Source organism: Diabrotica virgifera, chromosome 9 (assembly GCF_917563875.1).
Source record: "Diabrotica virgifera virgifera chromosome 9, PGI_DIABVI_V3a".
In the NCBI taxonomy this organism is placed as follows: domain Eukaryota; kingdom Metazoa; phylum Arthropoda; class Insecta; order Coleoptera; family Chrysomelidae; genus Diabrotica; species Diabrotica virgifera.
In genome coordinates, this window is record NC_065451.1 from 23376230 (window position 1) to 23400619 (window position 24390).

The 24390-nt window shown below is 32.4% G+C and overlaps 1 protein-coding gene across 1 annotated transcript in view; it reads right to left on the reverse strand.

Annotated features, from left to right (window-relative positions):
* Positions 1-16190: 16190 nt before the first annotated feature.
* LOC114324322 (uncharacterized) overlaps positions 16191-24390 on the reverse strand; it is a 45400-nt gene continuing 37200 nt past the window's right edge. The window contains exon 4 of the mRNA XM_028272128.2: positions 16191-16479. Within this exon, the coding sequence (XP_028127929.1) occupies positions 16342-16479 (138 nt within the window). The 3' untranslated portion in view covers positions 16191-16341. The remainder of the gene's footprint in view (positions 16480-24390) is intronic.

The window sequence follows — 24390 nt, forward strand, 5'->3', positions numbered from 1 at the left end:
TATTAGTTTTCACGTGAAAGATACGTCCTTGGTTCACGAAAATAATTCGACCTTAACCTTCGGATGACCAAGCGGGGGAAATTGTGACCCCAGCGTATGTTTTTCTTTAATAAATTCAAAAGTATTTTCAATTTTTATCTCATTATTTTTTTATTTGACTTTAATATCATTCTAGATATCCTCGTATTTTGAAATAAAAAAAATTCCCTATATTTTACGAATAAACAATATATTCTGAAGTTGATGTTTAGTAAAATACCGTCTATTATGTATAATTCCAAGTAGTTTTACGCTAATGACGTCGACTTTGCAAAGTAACAAGACACTTACTGAACATACACACTACACATGACACTAATACTCATGTTGTGACTGGCTGAATGACATAAAGTCCATGCAAAAAAAAACTTGGGGTCATTTTTCCCCCCTTGGTTATCCGTGTAACAAAAAAAGGTTGGTCATCGGAAGCTTAATTAACTTACGAATCACGTAATTATTATCCTCATATTATGATATACTTAAAACAAGCATGTAAAGTATTAACAATGTATGTATTTATTTGATAGTAGAATTTAGAGACTTTAAAACATTTGTCTTGTATAATTATTATACAAGGTAAAACACCAAAAATAGTACCAACCTAAAGACACATTAAAAAATATGCAAAAACATCACCGGTCACTTTTTATTTCGAGGAGGACACTTCTTGTTTTTTCTAATTGCACTTCAACCCTCGAGCAGTGAGGTAAACGTTAATACGAAAGACATTAATATAAATAAACCCGCCTAAAATAAAACAAGGGGAAAGACAGCTCTTCACGTTTCACTTTTTGTTGTAGTTGTGAGAAATGAGAAAAATGTGATATGTGATGGAAATGTGAGAAGCTGATATTAGAGGTTATGATTATCGATTATAAAAATATATTATGTTTAAATTACAGTTAAACTATTCTACTTACTTTAAATTAGTATTACATATTTTCCTTTTGTTTTTAAAATTCTTCTACTATTAACTAATTGTTCTTACTAAAAATCTATTTAGAAAAATCTATCTAAAACTTAAATCGGAACGTATTATTCGATAAATCGATTAATTTAGTTTTAGAACCAACTATGTTAGTCACGTGATGGTATTTAAAGGAGGAGAAAGGCTTGGTAGTACGTCATCACCGCGCGCGATTTGAAAATTAGACTCAACATTATTTTAGCTCCTGTGATATTTTTAAAGAAAAAAATAGCAAAAATATCTTCAAATCAAGGTTGGATTTAAATAGTTATGCTAAATGATTTTAAAAGCGAAATCATAAACTGTTTGTTTAAATATTGGTATTATTTAGATTTAGGTCTGTATCCCGCGTATGAAAAAAAAGTTGATTAATAGCAAGCTGAAAATTTGTTAATAGCTTAAGGGTGTCTAGTCGGATAAACTTTGATATATGGGAACACTGGAAAAGGGGCAGTTTTAATTGTGGAACAGGTTAAAAATTTAGAACGGTCAGACCATGAAAACGGCACATTTATTTTGTCCGACAGAACAGACTTAAACTCTACGAGCAGAGATTAAACTCTCATGCAAAATTCAGACTGTTATTTATCACCTGTCATAATTCCTTTCATTTGACGTATTCTACATGTTCCACTCATTAAAACGCACATTTGGTGATAAATAGCAGTCTGATTTTTGCATGAGAGTTTAATCTCTCTTCGGAGAGTTTAAGTTTGTTCTGTCGGACAAAATACATGTGCCGTTTTCGTTGTCTGACCGTTCCAAATTATTAACCTGTTCCACAATTAAAACTTCCCCTGTTCCAGTGTTGCCATGTATCAAAGTTTGTCCGACTGGACACCCTTAAGCTATTAACAAATTTTCAGTTTGCTATTAATCAACTTTTTTTTCATACGCGGGATCCAGACCTAATTACTTTTACGTGAAATACATCTAATTTTTCGACGTCCATAAAATACAGTGAGTAAAATTCAAGCGATACGTATTTAACCAACACCGCTGTAAAATTTTTTGTTTTCCAAAATATTTCATATCAAGATTTAACCAAAGGAAGTTATTTCTAAAATAAAAATGTGTATCATTTTTATTCGGTTGCAATGCGAAGGCAAACCACTCTTACTTTTCAATTAGAATACGGAGTGCAGTCCAGTTCCTTTAACCGCGATTTTCTGCTCTTATTGGAGCTTCATCAGAAGGAACGTAGGCACTGTTCTTCATACTCCAACTAAATTCCATCGAGAGGTTTTCCCACACATCGCAACCAAAGTGATGATAATAGGTGGCAAGCGCCATCTGGCAATTGAAAGACGAAGCAAATTTTCAATCCTAATAGTAAATTAATAATATTGAAAAATATTAAAAATCACTAAAAGATTTTTAAATTGAAAACTTATTGGTACAGTTATTTCTGTTTCGTGATTATTACGTGAAGTAAACGTACCCTTGCGATGTAACCGACATTCACACGTACTATACAAAACATGTACTATATTCGTCATTATGATTTTATATTATTCTAATGTCAAACATGTATAAAGGAAGCACTAATATATAGGTGAATGATTTGGCACTGAAATCCGTTTTTTTCCCGTCATAAATCACAGAGTTACGTATTCGTTGAAATTTGCCGCAAAGGACATCGCACACATCTTATGGAAAATATAATGTCACTCAAATTCAATAAAATTTATACCAATAGATTCGTTTTAAATTAACGATCAAATCTTATCATTGCGCCAACTCTCTATTTTCAAAAATAAGAGCAGAAATTGATATAAATAAATCTGAAATCAAATGGGTAGGTACATAAGTTAGAGAGAGAAAAAATATTTTAAAATACCCAGATTTTCGGTACTCCATAAATCAGCGGATTAGTTTCACTAATCCGCTTAGGCCCAGCGGGATTTAAGCTGTTATGAATAGCACTCAGAGCAATAATGATTGTAACTAACATTTTATGGACTCCGAAAATGTGATTTCGATAAACTTTAATTGCAATTTGCGCCGTAATTAATCATAATTAAGAGTTGGCACAATGATAAGAATTGATCGTTAATTTAAAACGAATCTAATCGTATAAATTTTATTGAATTTGAGTGACATTATATTTTCCATAAGATGTGTGCGATGTCCTTTAACGTAATCATCACGTAACTGGGCTCAAGTCTGTTTGCTGGGATGTAATATAGGTACTCATTAAACGACGCGTTTAGTTTACCTGGTATCATCTTGTCTGACAACATTTCTACCCAAGATCTCTCCAATGCATCCGCAAGTTCTATTATATCCCCTATTTTTGTTCTTCTACGTACTTTTTCATTGCGGACATGACCTTTTAAGCTTAGTCCCAGCATAAATCGTTTCACTACACGCTGTGTTACTCTTATTTTGTTGGCGGCTTTTATGGTCAACGTAATGGTATCTAGGTCGTATATCCGTGTAAGTGGATCATGACCAACCTACTTACCAAGCCAAATGGGAGACATTAATTCAATTGAGAGAGCACGTGTTGGAGTCCAACGTGCAAAAGTTAGCCATGCTTAGAGTCCCGCTAATCAGATTGTAGGGTTAACCGAAATATGGTAGAAGAAACCGTTAAAGACACCGATTTCCAGGTACTAGTCTGTTGCAATCCGCGCAGTTACTGGTGCGAGGTTTTTTAAAATTGAGAGTTGAGATAGAAGGTCCAGTTACCGATATCAGCAACCAGTTCCAGTCCCGATCAGGTTCCATGAGGAACCATCTCTTAAAGAGGGGACAATACTACACCGATCACCCCTAGCAGACTCTCGGACGCCAATGAAACGGTCCATTATAAGGGGCTTGGACGGAGGCGCTGGAACGTCTGCGGAACATTTTGGTGGAGTCGAAAAGGGCTGTCTGCTTCTACAGCGGTCGATGGGATTCGAGAAACAACCGTAATGTGTATAAAAAAGTTTTGAATAAAACGGATTTTAGTCGTAATTTGAATGTCGCGTGGTATAAATCGATTCTATATTGTTAATCGAAAAATATATAAATATATATTATAAATTAAAGTAAACCACTGATTAAGTGAAGCCATCCCTTTTAAATCGTATTTGCTAATTACACTTCTCAACAATTGAAGTGGATAATATGAAAATGTGTATTTTATTTTTTGTTCATAAGCTTAAATAGAAAAATGGAGTGATATAAATAAAGATTTATTTTTACTTCGTATTTTCATACAGATGAACCGAAAGAAAGAAATTCTTTAAGAATAAAAAAAATAGAAAATAAACAAAAATTGTAAAATTAACAACCTAAAATTTCCATTCCAACTCAATTTCTAATATCCCGAAAAGAAAAATTAATAGTCTGTGGATCCACCTCTGTGTCGCCTTAGCACTCTAACTCTATTTGAAAGATCTCTTACTAAATTATTGATGAACTGCTGCGGTATACGTTCCCAAATCGCGCGTAATGTATTGGCCAACTGATCTAAGGTTTGGGACGGTTGAAGGAGCCTGTTTTGTTGCCTAGACATTTCGGTCCAAACATGTTCAATGCAATTCATATCAGATGAACACGGTGGCCACTCCATTCTTGTAATGCCATGAGCTTCTATACATTCGTTGACAATTCTCGCACGGTGAGGGCATTATCATAAATCAGAACAAATTTTTCGCCTATTACACCAAAAAATGGAACAACTATTGGTACTATGACTCTGTCTCGATATCGTGTAGCAGTCATTGTCTCATTAATTAAGATGACTAAGTCTGTGCGACCGTCAAAATATATGCCTCCCCACACGCAAACTGATCCACCTCCAAACAGAGTGGTTGGGGCTCTCAGATTTTCATTGTAACGCTGTCCTCCTTTCCTCCCCACCAATATTTGGCCATCATTCGTATACAAACGAAATCTGGACTCATCAGTAAAGAGACAATTCCTTCAATTTTTGAAATTCCACTGATAGTGTTCCATCGCCCAGCGATATCTGCATGCACGCTGCTCCCTAGTTGGTCGTGGATGGGTAGCGCGCCGTCTAGCCCTTAAATTGGATGCATGTAACCGTCTTCTGACAGTTTGACTGGAAATCGCTCGTCCAGTAGCATGCCTGAAGATACTTTTAATTCTGGAAGCCGTGAATGTTGGGTTTCTTCTTGTCGTCAGAACTACAAAACGGTCTTGCCGACGAGTTGTAGATCGTTCTCTTCCTCCTTCATACCTGTATGTTGCAGATCCAGTTGCTACATACCGATTCCATGCACGACTTATCACACTTTGTGACATATTTAGCCTCATAGCAACCTCTTGTTGAGTTATGCCTTGTTGGATCCAACGAACTAATTGCTCGAGCTGCACTAGTTCTAAACGTCTTTGCGGCATAATGTTTTTGTGATAAATAGATTTCTTGACTTACTGACAACTGGTAAAGCCAATACAAACACTTTTATACGAATGATATATTCATGTTTGGAACAACATTTCTCTCTTTGTACGAGATAAGGGCCGATAAGAATAGAGAGAAAAAAACCACATGCAAAAAATATTTGCAATAAAGATAGCATATAGAGTATAGTACAGGCAATTATTTTAAAAATAATTTTATATGTTAATTTTAGGAATTTTAAAATTATGCACTTCAATTGTTGAGTAGTGTATTTCACTATTCAGTGAGTAGATTAAAAATTGATAGAAATAAAGAAAAAAAACTATTTAAACCACTATACTTTTCGTTGGCTAGACCCACTTTCTGTAAGGAAATATTGACGTTTCCCAAAAATGTTGATACGATCAGATAAAAACCTTTTTCTGTACCCTGGACTGTTCATATTGGAACTACCCGTTTTAAAATAAAGATAAAAGTTGAGCAGAACGGTCACAAATTTGCATAACACAATAAGTCGAGGATGGATATGCAATATATTAATAACTTGAGTAGGGCTCGAACCGAAAAAAGATTTTATACAATTCAGTAATATTGACAGATTAATATAATGGAAAGTCTTTGTTTTAAAGGCGGAATAGAAGTTGAGTTTTGGCCCTAAAATATAAGTCATGCATAAAAATTAAAAATCCGATAAAATAAACATATAATTTTGGCATTATTTGCCTCCAAAATTGCATTAGAAAATGTGTTCAAGATTTTAAATTGGGAACAAGGCGAAATTAAAATTGATAAAAAATTTTTAAGGCATCTAAGATTTGCTGATGACATAGTACGCATAAACAACGATAGAGAGGAATTAATCTACATGCTAGCTAAAGGAGCTTAAACAAGAATATACGAAAATCGGTTTAAAAATTAATTAAAAAAACAATAGTGATGGCAAATCAAAATATCACAATCGACTTAGATGGAAGTGAGTTCGAAAGTCTCGTAGAGTAGGTACCTATACCTACCTAGGTCACAAGATCAAACTAGACAAACCGAATCAAACGGCAGAGATAAATAGAGAATAATTTGAATGACTTGGTCAGTAGTAAGAAGACTCAGTATTTTGTTTAAAACCAAAAAGCTACCAATAAATCTAAACAAGATGGCATTCGGAATGTTGATTATACATATGTGTTGATTATATTCCGACACAATTGTGGAGAGCAAAAACAGCAATCGATTTAATGTTTCGATGTTTGTACGTGCATCGGTTACTTTGGACCTGGAAATAATACACGGTTTCCTTGAGTTGGGCCACACCCAGAACGAAAATTACAGCATTGCTGTGGTAGAAATTAATAGAAAGAAGAAGAGGGTATCCACTCTTTTTTTCAATGTTTCTAGTTTTCACAGTAGTAGATTAATCTATGCAAACTTAAGCGATTAAAGCCTCGTAACATTTTAACTTTAATTGTTTATCGTTAATAAATTTGCACCAGGAAAAAGGTTACAATTTGATATTTTGAAAAAAAAAACTGAACATTTTAATGATGTATTATCACATTACTGGAACAAGGAATGAAATAAAACGACATTTTATTTATTAAAAGTATTTTATTTTACATAAAAATACATGTATATTGAACATTTCTCTCAACACCATAAATTTATAAAAATCTCTTTCACGGTTTTTGTTGTAAATTTTAAAGAACCATTTGGATTGATATGAAATTTGGCACACGCATAGCTAACATGTCAAAGAAGAAAAGTGATATGGTGCCGATGTGTGCTTTTTCCCTGGGGGTGACTTTCGCCCCATCTCGGGGGTGAAAAACTATATGTCCAAGATAAGTCCCGAAATGGATAAACTGACTAATTTTAAGCAACTTTTGTTCTATAGAGTTTTTCACCAGATCAATACTTTTCCAGTTATATGCAAGTGAATATGTTCATTTTTCAACAAAATAACCACGTTCTTAGACGGTTTTTCGCAAATAACTAAAAACGTAAGCATTTTGTCGAAAAAAAAATATTCTTAGCAAAACTATACGCTGTGAGCTCGTACGTAGAGGGGATATTTACAAATTCGCGAACGCCAGTAGTGACAAGTTTGTAAATGTTTACTGGAAATTTGACATAAATGTCAAAGTGATTAATTTAAAATTAAAATTAAAAACATTAATTATAAACAATATTAGTTGGTCAAAGCTGTGGTATATATTTTTAACTTAAATATACTTACGTTTTAAATACTAAATTTAAGTTTTTTTAATGTTCCGTAATATCTAATTATAAATAATCTATTATAATCTTAGAGCCATCTACACGATTATTGTCAAAGTATCCGAAGTAATAAATTGATATTTTATCAATAGAACGTCAAAATGATTAGAAAAATCTTTAAAAAATCGATTACAATTTAATTACTTTTTTGAGTTGTAAATATTAAGCGATAACAATTAAATAATAAATTTAAAAATTACCGGTAAAAGTTGAATTAGTAACCGCTAGGAGCGACACCAGCGAAGCTCAGAGCGTATAGCCTATAAAAAACTGAAAAAAACGGTGTACATATTAGGTCTCTATACCTAGCAAAAACAGAGTTATAGCTAATGAAAAATTGGTTCATATTCCAAAAATTCCAAATAAAATAATTCAATGTGAAATATCCAAATAACGAAGCATTCTTGGGGAAAACACATTACAAATTTTTTAAAGTGTTTGAAAAAAGCTTTATTTCTGTTTCTATAAAAAAAATTCTAGTATCAAATGTAAGCAAGTTACGCTCAAAATAAAGTTGGTCCCTTTTGTTTTGGCAAAAAAAAAATCAGAAAGATCACCCCCCAATTTGCAACTTAAACGAAATTAATCGTTACCGCTTCACAAGTTGCTTTACTTATGTTGTGTTTATATGATCTGTAGGTATCATCGATTCAAATTGCTTATTTTTGAAAAAAATGGTTTTAAAGTAAAATTTTTAAAAATTTTAATTTTGAAAAAAATGTTTTTTTTTTAAATAACTTAAGAATTGTTAGAGATACCAAAAATCTTAAACAATAAAAAAAGTCGGCTTTACTTTTCTCAATATTTTGTATTTTTTGTTTTTCTGTAAGACAAAAATTGGTTAAGATTCGGTGTTTTCAAATTTGCATACACTCGTGATAAGTGACTCGTTCAAGTCCTTTTAACTACAGCTCTTTCAAAAATAAGGACTTTGAACCGATGAAACTTACAGATTATATGATCAATACATACGTGAGTAAAAAACTTGTGAAGTGGTAACAATTAAGTTCATTTGAAATGCTAATTAGGGGGTGATTTTCCCGATTTCTTACCAAGAAAAAGGGACCAACTTTATTTTGAGCGTAACTTGTTTACTTTTGATGCTAAAAATTTTTTTAAAAAAAAATATAAGAAATTTTTGAACACTTTAAAAAAGTTAAATCGAGTTTTCCCCAAAAAAGTGCTTCGTTTTTTGGTTATGGAACGTTAAAATATTCTATTTGGAATTTGACGAATATGAACCTATTTTTCATTAGCTATAACTCAGCTTCTACTAGGTATAGTGACCAAATATATACACCATGTTTTTTACTTTTTTACGTGCTATATTTTTGATAAGAATTTTTTTTTCGACCAAATACTTACTTTGTGAGTTATTTGCGAAAAACCGTCTGAAAACGTGGTTATTTTGTAGAAAAATTAACATATTTACTCGCAAATAACTCGAAAAGTATTAACTTGGTGAAAAAACTTTATAGAACAAAAGTTGCTTAGAATTAGTCATTGTATCCATTTCCAGACTTATTTCGAACATATATTTTTCACCCACAAAAGGGGGTGAAACTCACCCCTATGACAAAAGAACACATCGGCAAAATATCACTTTTTTTCTCTGACTTGTTAGCTATGTGTATGCCAAATTTTATATCAATCCAATCGTTTGTTTAAAATTTAGAGGTTTTGCAATATTTTACCTTTGAAGAATTGTAAATATTGTGACGTTTGAGTTTTAGCGATGTATTGCTTTTCAACAATTTCAAAGGTACATAACGTTCGAAACCTAACTTTGGCATTTTTGTATTATTTATAATATTATGCCATTTCCATGCTTCCACTAATGCACTGTCATAAATTATTTAAAAATATGTGCACCGCCATTTTTGATCCATAAGTCCGGAACGATAATTTGCAACATAGTGCGGCCGATATGTGAAACAATTGCACGTTTAATGATACAAGCATATAATTTGGACCACATATACTACACATAGAAAGGTTTAAATTTAGATATGAGGCCATCTCAGATTTTGCCTTTTACAAAAATGGCGGGCTTTCAAAATGGCGGCTATACTTATGTGTTGATAGTACCATAACTTTTGAACGAAAAGTCCGATTTCAACCAAATTTGGTATATAGTTTTTTTTTAGTTTACAAGAGGGATGTGGTGAACCGGAAAAATCGGTTTACCAGAATTCTGTGTTTTTACTGGTTGTTTATGTAAAAATATGTTTTTTCCTATTTTTTCCCTCTGTATATAATAATTTTTCAAAAAGGTAATACCGCAATTAAAAAGAGCGTAAAAATATTTTGTTAAAAATGTTTTGAACTTTTTAGTTATGTTAATTACCATTTAATAAATGCATAACGTACTTTCACATGTACCTATGTGTGGCAAATCCGTGCATTATAAGAATTATTGTGCATTCAATGGTAGAAGCATATAATTTGGACCATATATACTATACACATCGAGGTTCAAATTTAGATAAAAGGCCCTCTCAGATTTTACCTTTTACAAAAATGACGGGCATGCAAAATGGCGACTATACATATGTGACTTATAGCACGATAACTTTTGAACTTAAAGTCCGATTTCAACCAAATTTGGTATATAGATTCTTTTCTTAATGTGCAAGACCAAGGTCTTGAACCGGAAGAATCGATTTACCAGAAGTTGTGGTTTTCCTGATTTTTATATAAAAAACATGTTGTTATTGTACCAATCCTTTCACCCTGTATATATTAATTTTTCAAGTTAATACCGGCGTTGAATAGAGAGTAAAAATATTTTTTAGGAAATATTTTGAACTCTTTAGTTATGTTAATTACCAATTAATAAATGCATAACGTATCTTAACATGTACCTATGAAACAATGTGTGGCGCATTAGTGCAAATAATATAAGAATTATTGTACATTTAATGGTAAAACATATAATTTGAACCACACACACTACACATACAAAGATTCAAATTTAGATATGAGGCCATCTCAGATTTTGTCTTTTACAAAATTGGCGGGCATTCAACATGGACCTGCCGCACATAGGTACGTGTGAAGATACGTTATGCATTTATTAAATGGTAATTAACATAACAAAAAAGTTCAAAATCTTTCCTAAAAATATTTTTACACTATTTTCAATGGCGGTATTACCTTTTTGAAAAATTAATATATACAGGGTGAAAGAATTGAAAAAACAACAACATTATTTTATATAAAAAACAGTAAAAACACAACTTCTGGTAAACCGATTCTTCCTGTTCAAGACCTCGATCTTTTTCATCAAAAAAAGAAACTTGATACCAAATTTGGCTAAAATCGGACATTTCGTTCAAAAGTTATCGTGCTATTAGTCACATACGTATAGCCGCCATTGTGAATGCTCGCCATTTTTGTAAAAGGCAAAATCTGAGATGGCCTCATATCTAAATTTTAACTTTTGTATGTGTAGTATAATATACTATATATTATATGGTCCAAATTATATGACTCTACCATTAAATGTACAATAATTCTTATAATATTTGCACGAATCTCCCACACATAGGTACATGTGAAGATACGTTATGCATTTATTAAATGGTAATTATAATTAACATAACTAAAAAGTTCAAAATATTTCCTAAAGCATATTCTTACGCTCTTTTCAATGGTTTTGTTACCATTTTGAAAAACTAATATATACAGGGTGAAAGAATTGAAAATAAATTATTTACATAATATAAAATAGTTTTACAAAAAAACCAGAAAAAAGACAACTTCTGGTAAACCGATTCCTACAGCTCACGCCATCGATCTTGTAAATCACAAAACGAACCTAAGTACCAAATTTGGTTGAAATCGGACTTTTCATTCAAAAGATATCGTGCTCTTAGTCATATATGTATAGTCGCCCATTTTGAATGGCCGCCATTTTTGTAAAAGGCAAAATCTGAGATGGCCTCATATCTAAATTTGAACCTTTATATGTGCAGCTTATGTGGACCAAATTATACGCTTGTATCATTAAATGTGCAATTCTTATAAAAAATTTTACGAATCTGCCGCACTAACACTCTTATCATGTACGTCGACGCCAGCCACATATTTGTTGTACACTGAAAAATGAAGTGAAGTCGACTAACGTCAATTTATTTCTTTGTTTTTTCTGTTCTATCGGTTTATACAGGGTGTAACAAAAATGCAGGTCATAAATGAAATCACATATTCTGGGACTAAAAATAGATAGATTTAACCTAACTTACCTTAGTACAAATGTGCACATAAAAAAAGTTACAACCCTTTGAATTTACAAAATGAAAATCGATTATTTTCCATATATATCGAAAACTCTTAGAGATTTTTTATTGAAAATAGACAAGTGGCATTCTTATGGCAGGAAAATCTTAAAAAAAGTTCTAGTGAAATTTGTGCACCCCATAAAAATTTTTTGGGGGTTTTGTTCCCTTAAACCCCCTCCGAACTTTTGCGTACGTTACAATTAAATTATGATTGTCGTACCATTAGTTAAACACAATCTTTTTAAAACTTTTTTGCCTCTTAGTGTTTTTTCTATAATCTAGTTTCGAGATGCGGCTTCTTTTTTAATATGTTTACATAAAAATTTTATGGGAGTTTTGTTCTTTTAAACCCCCCAAATATTTGTATACATTCCAATTAAACTATTATTGTAGTACCATTAGTTAAACACAGTGTTTTTAAAATTTGCCTCCTACTATTTTTTCGATAAGGCATCTTTTATCGAGATGTCTTCTTTTTTAAATTGGTTCAAAACATAATTAAACATGTAAATTTTCATACCAGGTCTCTGGTGTCTTTTTAAAGATATATCACATGCTATAATTTTTTATGACGGATATTCTTGAGTTGGGGTTAATTTCATGTAATCGAATGAACTATCTTTCAGTAAGTCGTCCCAGGAACGCAACTCATAAAATATTGGCAATATCATTTTAAAGTCTTCTACTTTAAAATGTATAATATATGTCTGAATTGCCAATATAAATGAGTGAGATTAAATAAATTATTAGAAGATTTTTTTTTTGCTTAGCAACAACACTTTAGTTTATTTTAGTAATATTTTGTATTTTGACAACGGCACCCGATTTGGGCGTCGAAACGTTAATAAAATTATTTTTTTCATTTTAATTGTGGCTTATTTCCCATATAAATAATTAATCAGGTCTCTATAGTCATACGTAACCATATACAAAAATGTGGCGGATTTGACAAATATTCAAAATATCTCGATAAAATCTGGCTTTACGAAAAAGTACTAAGAGGCAAAAAAGTTTTAGAAACATTGTGTTTAACTAATGGTATCACAATATTAATTTAATTGGAACGTACGCAAAAGTTTCGAAATCTCGATTCGAAAAAATCGATTTTTTCGAAATTTGTGCACCCCATAATAATTTTATGGGGGTTTTTGTTCCCTCAAACCCCCCATAAAATTATTATGGGGTGCACAAATTTCGAAAAAATCGATTTTCATTTTGTAACTTCAAAGAGCTGTAACTTTTTTTATGTGCACATTTGTACTAAGGTAAGTTAGGTTCATTCGAACTATTTTTGGTCCCAGAATATGTGGTACAATTATGACCTGTAGTTTTGTTACACCCTGTATTTTTGAGTGGTGTGGTAAAATATTTAAATGGGCACAACAAATTGTAACAACCGAGTTATCATACCAGTGCACCACCAAAATATTTGTTTTATTATCACATGCTGCATCAAATGAAATTCTCTGTTTTATATATTATTTTTGTATTTTATAAGGAATAATAAATAAGGAAAATGTTATATTTCAAAAAAACAAATTAGGCAAATGACGAAAAACCGTTCTTCTTCTTCAAGTGCTCTATCCGTTAGGAACGCTAGATATTAACATGGCTATTCTGATCTTGCTTAAGGCATTTCTGAATAGTTCGATCGGTATGAGTTCAAACCACTTTCACAGATTTTGGAGTCACGAGTGTCTTCTCCTGCCTGGCCCGCGCTTACTTTCTACTTTCCCCTGAATAATCAATTGCAGTAGACCGTAGAAAACCGTAGAAAAACCGTAGAAACCCGTAGAAAAACCGTAGAAACCCGTAGAAACCCGTAGAAACCCGTAGTAAGTAGTAGAAAAGCTGTTATCGAAGCATATTCCATGGTCTGTGAATTTTCCAAAACTGATAGTAGGTCAATCTATTACTACTCGCGCCGTAAGACCAAATCAAGGGTTTTTATTATTTTTATCTGATCCAACCTCGTCGTCTATCTTTTTAGCATCGAATGAATATAGTGGCATCATGTTATCATGATAACGCTATTATGGTTTTCCATTCTCCCTATGTCTCGGGCCTCTAAAAAGCTTCATGTAAACCATGGCCATTAATTCCTGTGACTTAATCCACCCAATATGTGGAAGATCTTCCTCGTAGCCTTTTGCCATTATTTTTACCAACATCGATAATTTTTTCTGTGCCTTCCTTGCAATGTGCCTAAAATACCTGAGGTAGAACTGATTTACTCTTGTTGACAATCTTGTGTGGACTTAAGTTTATTTTGTAATTGAAAAGTTGATGCGATTCTCTACGTACGATAATCGCAACCTTCTTCAACAAGCAGACAACTCGGATGCATCTATTTTTCTTCGATTGACGACCGTTATTGTTAATGTTTCCGATGTATGTATACGGTTTTTCTGAGATGGAAGAGAAAAGATTAATATTTTCAATAGTTTCCGTTTATCAAAAAAATTAATAACCATTTTCAATTTCGTTGCAACACCTCTGCAGAGAGTGCAGCAAACACCTCTACCGGTTTCTAAACTTATTAGTCTCTCATCAGGAGGCACATATGCAGCTCTCCCTGATCCAACCAAAACAAACCCCAGCGTGCAGTCCCGAATTGCAACGAACGAAACGGCATAGATGCCCTAGCGGCAACTGCTAGCAAAAAGACTAAGTTTTCACTCTAATGGAATGTAAAACAACATAATGCTATTCCACACCCCACCAGAATGAAAACAATGGGAACCTTCTCTGGTTACACCTCCGAGGCTTCTACAATTTGCAAGCCATAACGGATGCTGAGACTAAAAAAGATGAAGGAATTTTACAATTTATAATTCACGTCTCATCTGCTCAGCGCGGTAAAGTTCCAACGAGAATGGTTCCCTTGTTACTCCAGTCCAATCCAATCTTTAGTCTCAGCATAGGTTATGGCTTGCAAATTGTAGAAGCCTCGGAGGTGTAACCAGAGAAGGTTCCCATTGTTTTAAATCTGGTAGGATGTAGAGCAACATTTTTAGTGTTGTTTTATGTGTTATTAGAATGAAAACTTAGTCTTTTGCTAGCGGTTGCCGCTAGGGCATCCATGCCATTTCGTTCGTTGCAATTCGTAACTGCACGCCGGGGTTTGTCCTGGTTGGGTCAAAGAGAGCAGCATATGTACCTGCTGATGAGAGACTAATAAGTTTCGAAACCGGTAAAGGTGCTTGCGGCACTCTCTGATTGAACTAGTATATGATGCGGCTGTAGTTTCGTGTTGCAACGAAATTGAAAATGGTTATTCATATTTTGTTTACATGTTTACTTTGATTGGAGTACGAAGGGAACCATTCCCGTTGGAACTTTACCGCGTCTAGCAGATGGGACGTGAATTATAAATTGTAAAATTCCCTCACCTTCTTTAGTCTCAGCATCTGTTATTGCTTGCAAATTGTAGAAGCCTCGGAGGTATAACCAGAGAAGGTTCCCATTTTTTTCGATCTGGTGGGATGTAGAGTAATATTTTTTGTGTCATTTTATGTGCTATTAAATTGAAAACTTAGTCTTTCAGTTTCCGTTTATTTTGTTGGGATAATGCTATGCTTTCCATATACTAGTTAGTTTTATGATTACGTTACGTGCTATTTCCAATCTCCGATTGATTTCCTCGTCATATCCTCCTTTCTGTCTAATGAGGGACCCGAGGTACTTAAACCTGCTGACTCAGAGTATACTCAAAGTATACCTTTTTCCTAAAATTGAACTAAATATACATAAATTCTTTTTCAGGTGCCATTTCCCCGACGGAGATCGGCAATCATCATAGCTATTCGGACTTTAGAGACGGCTTCTCTGAATAATTCATTTGAAGTAGCTATATTCGTATCATTCTCTTAGGTTGCGCATCCATGATATTCTACGTCTCCCTATGCTTCTTTTTCCTTGGATCTTTCCCTACATAATGAGTTGGAGCAAATTGTGTCTCTTTCTATGTGTAATATGTCCGAGATATACAAATTTTCTTGTCTTGATTATATTTAAGACTTCCATTCCTTTATTCATCTTTCTCAGTACCTCGTTGTTTGTAACTTATTCTGTCCATGATATTTAAAAAAATTTTCTGTACACTCACAGCTCGAATGGTTCCAGTTTTTTCATTGATGCCGCATTTCTTCCATTCCATAAAATAAAGTCAACGTAGACGACAAAGAAAACGTAGCACCTAGTCAACCTAACTCTTAGCTCCATCTTCAAATCTCTTGGTAGAAATGTTCAAGGCTAGAAAAAAACTTGGTAGATTTTATTTTATAATTCTGAAATATACATTATAAGTAAGAAATGACAAAAAACTATTATATCAAATTTAACATGGCTATTTATATACTGGTAACTGTTGTACACTAAGGAATGTAAGGAAGTCCATTACTCTTTGGTATCTATAGAGCTCATGCAGCAACTTTTCCTAAAGGTATATAAATATCCGGTACAGGAATATCCACGGATGAAACAAAATGCGTGGGCCGTTCTTTATACATTACTTCCGTCCACATCCTTTCTGACCATTTACGTGGGAAGAATTTTTCCTGAAATGTAAATTATGAATCAGTAGGTTATTTAGGTAAAACGTATAACACGTAGAATAGCAATGACTAAAATTACTTTTATGAAAATGAAGTAATTTCTTTACAATAACATCTCAGTTTAGCATTAAGACAAAGAATGGTTAAGTGCTATGTTTCGTCTGTACTTTTGTAAGGTGTAGAAGTGTAGACACTAAAAGTATCGTTCATGAACAGAGTTGAAGCATTGAGAATGTGGATCTCATGTGGAGCAAGAAAAACTAATGAAGAAGTACTAAGCAGGGTCAACAAAGATAGTGAAGTGCCAAAGACTGTTAAACACCAGGAAATGGTGATATATAGTGAGGAGAAATCAATATAAAATATTACAACCGAACCTTAAAGGCAAAATAGAGAGCCATAAAGGTGTAGGAAAAAGACAAGTTTCTTGGATAAGAACATTCGTGAACGGACTAAGAGATCAAATGCAGGACAATTATTCCATATTGCAGAAGATCGAGAAGCCTTCGCAAAGGTGATCGCCAACGGATAATTCTGATATCAGGGCAGTCAATGAGAGCAAGAACAGTTTATTACCTCCGAATTCTATCCTACTGCATTGATATTAATCAAATTTTAGGAATAACCTGAAAATATCTCCTTATTCAAAGTCTACCCTATGCCGATGTGTGCTTTTGTCTTGGGGGTGGTTCGCACCCCATCTCGGCGGTGGAAAATTTTTTGGTTAAACAACTACGGTAGTTGCTAGAGAACACAATTCTAAGCAAAAACTGTTCTATATTTTTTTTTTTCGAAAACTCAATATTTTTGAGTTATTCGTGGTTGAAAATTGGCCATTTTCATTGAAATATAATACCTTTTCAAACGGTTTTTTGCGAATACCATAAAAACAATGCCTCTAACTAAAAAAATTATATAAAACATTTTTGTAGCTCAAAAAAATACAAAGAGATTCGTTCCTTCTTCAATCTTCTAGTTATAACACAAAAAGAGATATGGTAGGTAAAAAGAGTTTGTTTTTTCTGTGCATGCTCAAAGCAGTGTATTCAACTTGAAATAACAGAGAAACGGTCGATTTTATGTATATAATGCTACCAATACCTTTTGTTGTGCTTGAAAAGTCCTTTCACATAAGCAATGTCGATTACATTCAAACTAAGCGAGATATGCTGCAGAAAATTGATGACTAACGAATTTTAAGAAAAAAATTGAGAAGTATATTTAACCCCTCACCCACAAAAATTTAAATGCATCGTTTTCCTTCTACAATATATTTTACTACAGTGTCATTTTTATGTTTAAAAAGTTGAGCGGGTTTAAAATGAATGGTTTTTGAAAAAAAAATAAGATCAAATTATAGAGCGCATATTTAAAATTTCTTAAAAATCTTCTTTTTCTCCATGTAACATGAAAATGATAAGAGATACTGTTATAAAAAATAAAATCAAAATGTTTATCTAGAAGAAACCTTCATTTTTGTATGGCATCTTTTTCTTTGGCATCTCTTATCATTTTCGAGTTACATGAAGAAAAAGAAGATTTTTAAGAAAATTTAAAAATGCGCTCAATAATTTGATCTTATTTTTTTCAAAAACCATTTAAACCCGCCCAACTTTTTGAACATAAAAAGAACACTATAGTAAAATGTATTGTAGAAGGAAAACGATGCATTTAAATTCTTGTGGATGAGGGGTTAAATATACTTCTCATTTTTTTCTTAAAATACGTTAGTCATAAAATTTCTTACAGTTTATCTCGCATAGTTTGAATGTAATCGGCATTTAATATTGCTTATTTTAAAGGTCTTTTCAAGCACAACAAAAGTTATTGGTAGTATTATACATCTAAAATCGACCGTTTTTCTGTTATTTCAAGTTAAATACACTGATTTGAGCATGCACCAAGAAAACAAGTTCTTTTCACTTACCATATCTCTTTTTGTGTTATAACTAGAAGATTTATAAACGAAAGAAACTCTGTGTTATTTTATAAGCTACAAAAATGTTTTATATAGTTCTTTTAGTTAGATGCATAGTTTTTAAGGCAGGTATTAATAACTCATGAATAACTCAATGAATAAATCAAAAAGTATTGAGTTTTCGAAAAAAAAAATATAGAACAGTTTTTGCTTAGTATTAGGTTCTCTAGCAACTTCCGTAGTTATTTAAGCAAACAATTTTCCACCCCCGAGAAGGGGTGGGAACCGCCCCAAAACAAAAGCACACATCGGCATAGGGTAGACTTTGTTTCTTGGGCTATTCCCTACTTACTGTGAAAATATCACGTAGATCGATATAGTAGGATAGAATTCGGAGCCACATACCCTCATTGACTGCCCTATATGTAACGTAAAAAAGAAGAAGGTGATTTATAATTTAGATCAGTAAGTAGTTTAGACCAGAATCAGTATTGCGAAGTTTTACAAAAATTGTTAAGCAAGAGAATACAGTTTTTATAAGTTAAATGTTATCTATTAAAAACTAAAATAAATTGGGAAATATATTGAACAATTAAATATTTTTTAATTGGGTAGTACATGGGGTATTGAATATGAACATATTGTAATGATGATTATTGTTGTTAGTGTGACTTAATATCACATACTCAATTTTCTACTTTTCTTGCAACCCTGACCATTAACTCCAACGGCTAAGTAGTGGCACCTTCAAGACCAAAAGTGCATTAGTGACCCGAGCCTACTTTCTAGTGTTAGACAGATGGGCGAGTTATTTTGTACTATTCTTACTATTCTTACTATTCTTACTATTCTTTCTATTCTTTCTATTCTTACTATTCTTACTATTCTTACCACTCTTACTATTCTTACTATTCTTACTATACTTACTATTCTTACTATTCTTACTATTCTTACTATTCTTACTACTCTTACTATTCTTACTATTCTTGCTATTCTTACTATTCTTACTATTCTATTTAATGCCTGTCTGATAATCTGACTAATTTAGTTTAAAATTGCACCCATTTATTTGTTGTCTCTCTCCTGTCCGAACTTTTGATGTCGTTTCTCATTTATCTTGTTTCTAGTTAGGTATCTTTTTGTTATGTTAGTTTTAGAACTCGTGTCAGCAGTGTAGAGTGTAGGTCATTAGGCCTAACTACATATTTACATTTCGGAAATCGTCTTTTCAATTAAAACAATTATGGTTGATTCCTATTTAAAAATTAGATAGTCTACAAATTTCACAAAAAATAGTTTAGCTTATAAATATAATTTAGATATACTTTAGATATAGAGCTATAGACATGGAATGGATGTTATCATCATAAATACATAATAAAAGCCATATTTTGTATGAGTAGCCTTGTTTGATAGAAAAATAGCAAGAAAATAATCGATTGTGGAAATATCCAAATGTAAAATTCCGGGAGGTAGAGGGAGTGGATTAAAATGGGGCTACACCCCAAGCCACACAATTAAATGGGAAAAATAATACCAAAATAATTACACTTTTATAAAAAAGAACTTTTTTATAATAAAACCTTTTTATTATTTATAGGAGGGAATATAAAGTAATTTGACGATATAAAATGCTTAAAATTCCAAAAATTACACTATAATAAAAAAGCAGGTACTTTTTGTAATACCACGGTTTTGTTATATACAGGACACAAAATGTTTCGAAAGACTAAAATATGAATTTTTAGTAGGTGTATTAACTGTTAAAATTATAATTCCAAAAATTACACTAGTATAAAAAAGTACTTTTTATAATACCACGGTTGTTTAAAATTGTATAATATATAATATTTATGTATAATAATTAACTTATAGAGTGGCAACAACGCATTGTGCGAAATAAAAGTGTTAAACATTTTCACCAGAGTTTATTCCGATTTTTGAGGTAATAGTGCGAAATAAAATATTAACTATATGCGAACATTTGTATAAGGTCATAAACTATCTAAAGTGCAAAAAATAGTGGCAAAAATCGGCCTATAAGTAACTTATAGAACATTTTATGTTAATCAAAACAAACGACATTTTATAAATTCCAGTTCTTTTGACAACAGATAAGAGAACAAGTCTTGATCAAATTAAAAGCGACGTTGCCGGTTTTCCAAAAAGTTTTAAAAATCCAAGAAAGGAAATCAATCAATTAATAATAAACTAAGTAAACAAGATTTCGAAGTAAAAAGAATTTTAATATATTTAAAGTCATACTCAATTATTGCTTGAGAAGTTCTAGAGCCTTCGCCGGGTCGACTGGGGAACTAGAGCTTATCGCTTGCTTTAATATAGAGTACAAATACATAAAAAATGGTGGATAGTGATAATGATTACACCTCAGAAGACAGTAAAAAGAGAAGTCTAGAGATAGATGCAGACAATATTTTTAACAAGAGCAAGAAACTATCCAGAACACCAACCAAACAACAGAAAGATGAAAACAAAATTGATCAGCTTTTAAAAATGATGCAAAATTTAACAGATCAAACACAAAGTTTAACATCGGAGGTAAAAGGAATAAAAGAAGAACAACGAGAATATAGAAATGACCTCCGAGAATTAAGAAAAGAAATAAATGAATTCAAACAAAGTAACCAACAACTACAAAAAGAAAATGATGAAATGAAACAGGAACTAAAGATAGTGAAAATGAAGGTAGAAAAGTTCGAGAAAGAGAGAAAAGCTAACAATGTTATTGTCCAGGGTCTACCGATGGATACAAATAACCCAAATGTAGTCAATGAGGTTATGGCAGATTTCGTGGAAAGAGAATTAGGTATTAAAGTAGAAATAGAAGAAGCTTATAAAATAGGGGACAAAACATGTCTTGTAAAACTAAAAAACAAAAATGAAAAAATAAAAATTATGAAGAACAAAAACAAACTAAGGAATTCAAAGCCGGAAATATATATCAATAACGATCTAACGCAAGAAGAGATGAAAATACAACAAGAAATACGGAGAATTGCAAAATTTCAAAAAGAAAACGGTAAGAACACTAGAGTAGGTTATCAAAAATTAATTATTGACGGGACTGAATGGAAATGGAACAAAGAGAAGAATGAACTGGAAAGGGCAAAGCAGGACACGCCAAAAAACTGATAAAAAAACAAATATTGGATACAACACAAAAAACGGACACGAAAATGGCAAAGGAAAAGGACCTGAACAGATTAGATAAAATAAAACATACGAACACAAAAAAATATAATAAAAAACCGAAAAAATGTGATCAACTAAAAATAAGTACGTGGAACATCAGAACAATGCTTGAACCAGGAAAAATGCAGGATATCGTCTCAGAACTAGAAAGATACCAAATTGATATTGCAGTGATTCAAGAAATCAGATGGGCAGGTCAAGGAGAAATAAATAGAAAAAACTACACACTACAGTACTCGGGACATGAAAAACAAGGTCAATATGGAGTTGCTTTCATAATTATGGGAAAAATAAAAAATAACATTATGCAATTTAAACCAATAAATGAACGTATGGCTTACCTGAGAATTAACGCCAAACCATTTAATATATCAATCATAAACGTATATGCCCCAACTGAAAGTGCTACTGCGGAGGAAAAAGACAAATTGTATGAGGAACTCGAACGAGAAATGGAGAAGTTACCTAGAGAAGACACAATACTGGTAATGGGAGATTTTAATGCCCAAATAGGTAAGGAAGACTACATTAACCAAGTAGCAGGTAAGCACACAATACACGAAAAAACTAACGACAATGGCCAACGATTATGTAATCTAGCATCTAGTACCAATATGATTATCGTTAGTACAAAATTCGAACATCCCAAATACCATAAAGTGACGTGGATTTCCCCAGACCAAAAAACATGGTCACAAATAGACCATATTCTGATTACAAGAAGGAAGCAAACATCGGTAACAGACGTGAGGTCCTACAGAGGTGCACATGCAGACACAGACCATTTTATGGTGACTGCAAAAGTAAGACAAAAAGTCAAAAGAACACTAAAAAACACGACAACAAAAAATAAATGGCACGTAGAAAAACTGAATACTCCAGACATAAGGATTAAATATGCTGATGACATGAACAAAAAACTGAAGGAACAATCTAAACCTACAAAGGATATAGAAACAGAATGGAGAAATATAAAAAAATGTATAAATGAAACAGCGGAAGTACACGTAGGGATAAAAAGAAACAAAAAAGACAAGAATGGTATAATGAAGAATGCCATAAAATGTTAAAAAAGAAGGTAGAAATGAGACAAATGTGGATAAGAACAAATAGACAGGATTATAGGGAAGAATACAATATAATAAGGCATGCATGTAAGAAAAAAATAAGGAAAATTAGACGTGAGTGGTTGGATGATAAGATAAAAGAAATAGAAAAAGAGAGTAAGAACAGAAACACAAAAGAATTCTATAAGAAAATTAGTGAGCAGAACAAAACGTTTAAAGGAAAGATAAAAAGCATAAAAGATAAAAATGGAAAAGTATCAGAAAACGATGAAGAGTATAAAGAAATTTGGACTAACTATTTTAAAGAATTATTAACAGAACAACAAGATCAAGACCTAAATGAAAACAGAGGAGAAGAGACAATGATGTTAGGAAACCAGCTACAAATACCAACAAAAGAGGAAGTTGAGGAAATTATTAATAGCAGCCGTAATGGTAAAGCCTCAGGATCGGACTGTATCAATATGGAGCTTATAAAATATGGTGGTGAAGAATTAAAAGATAGATTATACAATTTAATAAAAGACATATGGGACGAAGAAAAAATGCCGGAAGAATGGTACAAAGGACAAATTATCACGATTCATAAAAAAGGAGATCAACAGATGTGTAAAAACTACAGAGGACTGACGCTATTAAACACAGCATATAAAATCATGTCCGCCTTAATACAACGAAGACTGACCGAAGCTACCACGAATATCATAGGACACTATCAATGCGGATTTGTTAAGGGAAAGTCTACAACAGATGCCATACATACAGTTAAACAAATTATGGAAAAAGCTCATGGATATAAAATAGAAATTGAACTGCTTTTTATAGATTTTCGACAAGCATTTGATACAATAAATAGATCAAAACTAATGGTAGCTCTGAAAGAAATGGGAATACAACATAAATTAAGAAGATTAATACAAATGACAATGAGTAGAACTGTAGTTAGTATAAAAACTCAAATAGGCGACACAGAAGAATTTGTCATCAATAAAGGGGTGAGACAAGGAGATTCATTATCAGCAACTCTGTTTAATCTTGCCCTAGAATACGTCGTCAGGAAGATCAACAAAGGCACCCTCCGAACGAGAGAAGGACAAATAATAGCATACGCTGATGATATTGTGCTAATAACAAAAAATAGAAAAACAATGGAACGAATGTTAAACGAAATGGTAACAGAAGGAAAAGTAATGGGATTAAAAATAAACCAAGAGAAAACCAAAATAATGAGATTTGACAAAAACTTTGAAAACAGAAAGGTTAGAGTAGGAGAATACACTTTTGAAGAAGTCGAAAAATTTAAATATTTAGGAATATTAATAACAAACAATGGAGAAAGAGAAACCGAAATCAAAGAAAGGATTATTACAGCAAATAAGAGCTACCATGCAAATAAAAAATTACTTAAAAATAAGTTATTAAGTAAGAAATCAAAAATGAAAGTATACAAAACAATAATTCGACCGACGATGATGTATGCAGCCGAAACTCTTAGCATGACAAAAAAACAAGAGGAAAACCTTAGAATACAAGAAAGAAAAATACTAAGAGCAATATTAGGACCAATAAAAATAAATGACAATGAATTTAGACAAAGAACGAACCTTGAGTTACTGGAAGAAATTGAGGAGGATATAGTATGTAAAATAAAACAGCAAAGAGCAAAATGGCTAGGACACATATGGAGATCCGGATCAACTACGACGATATACTCAA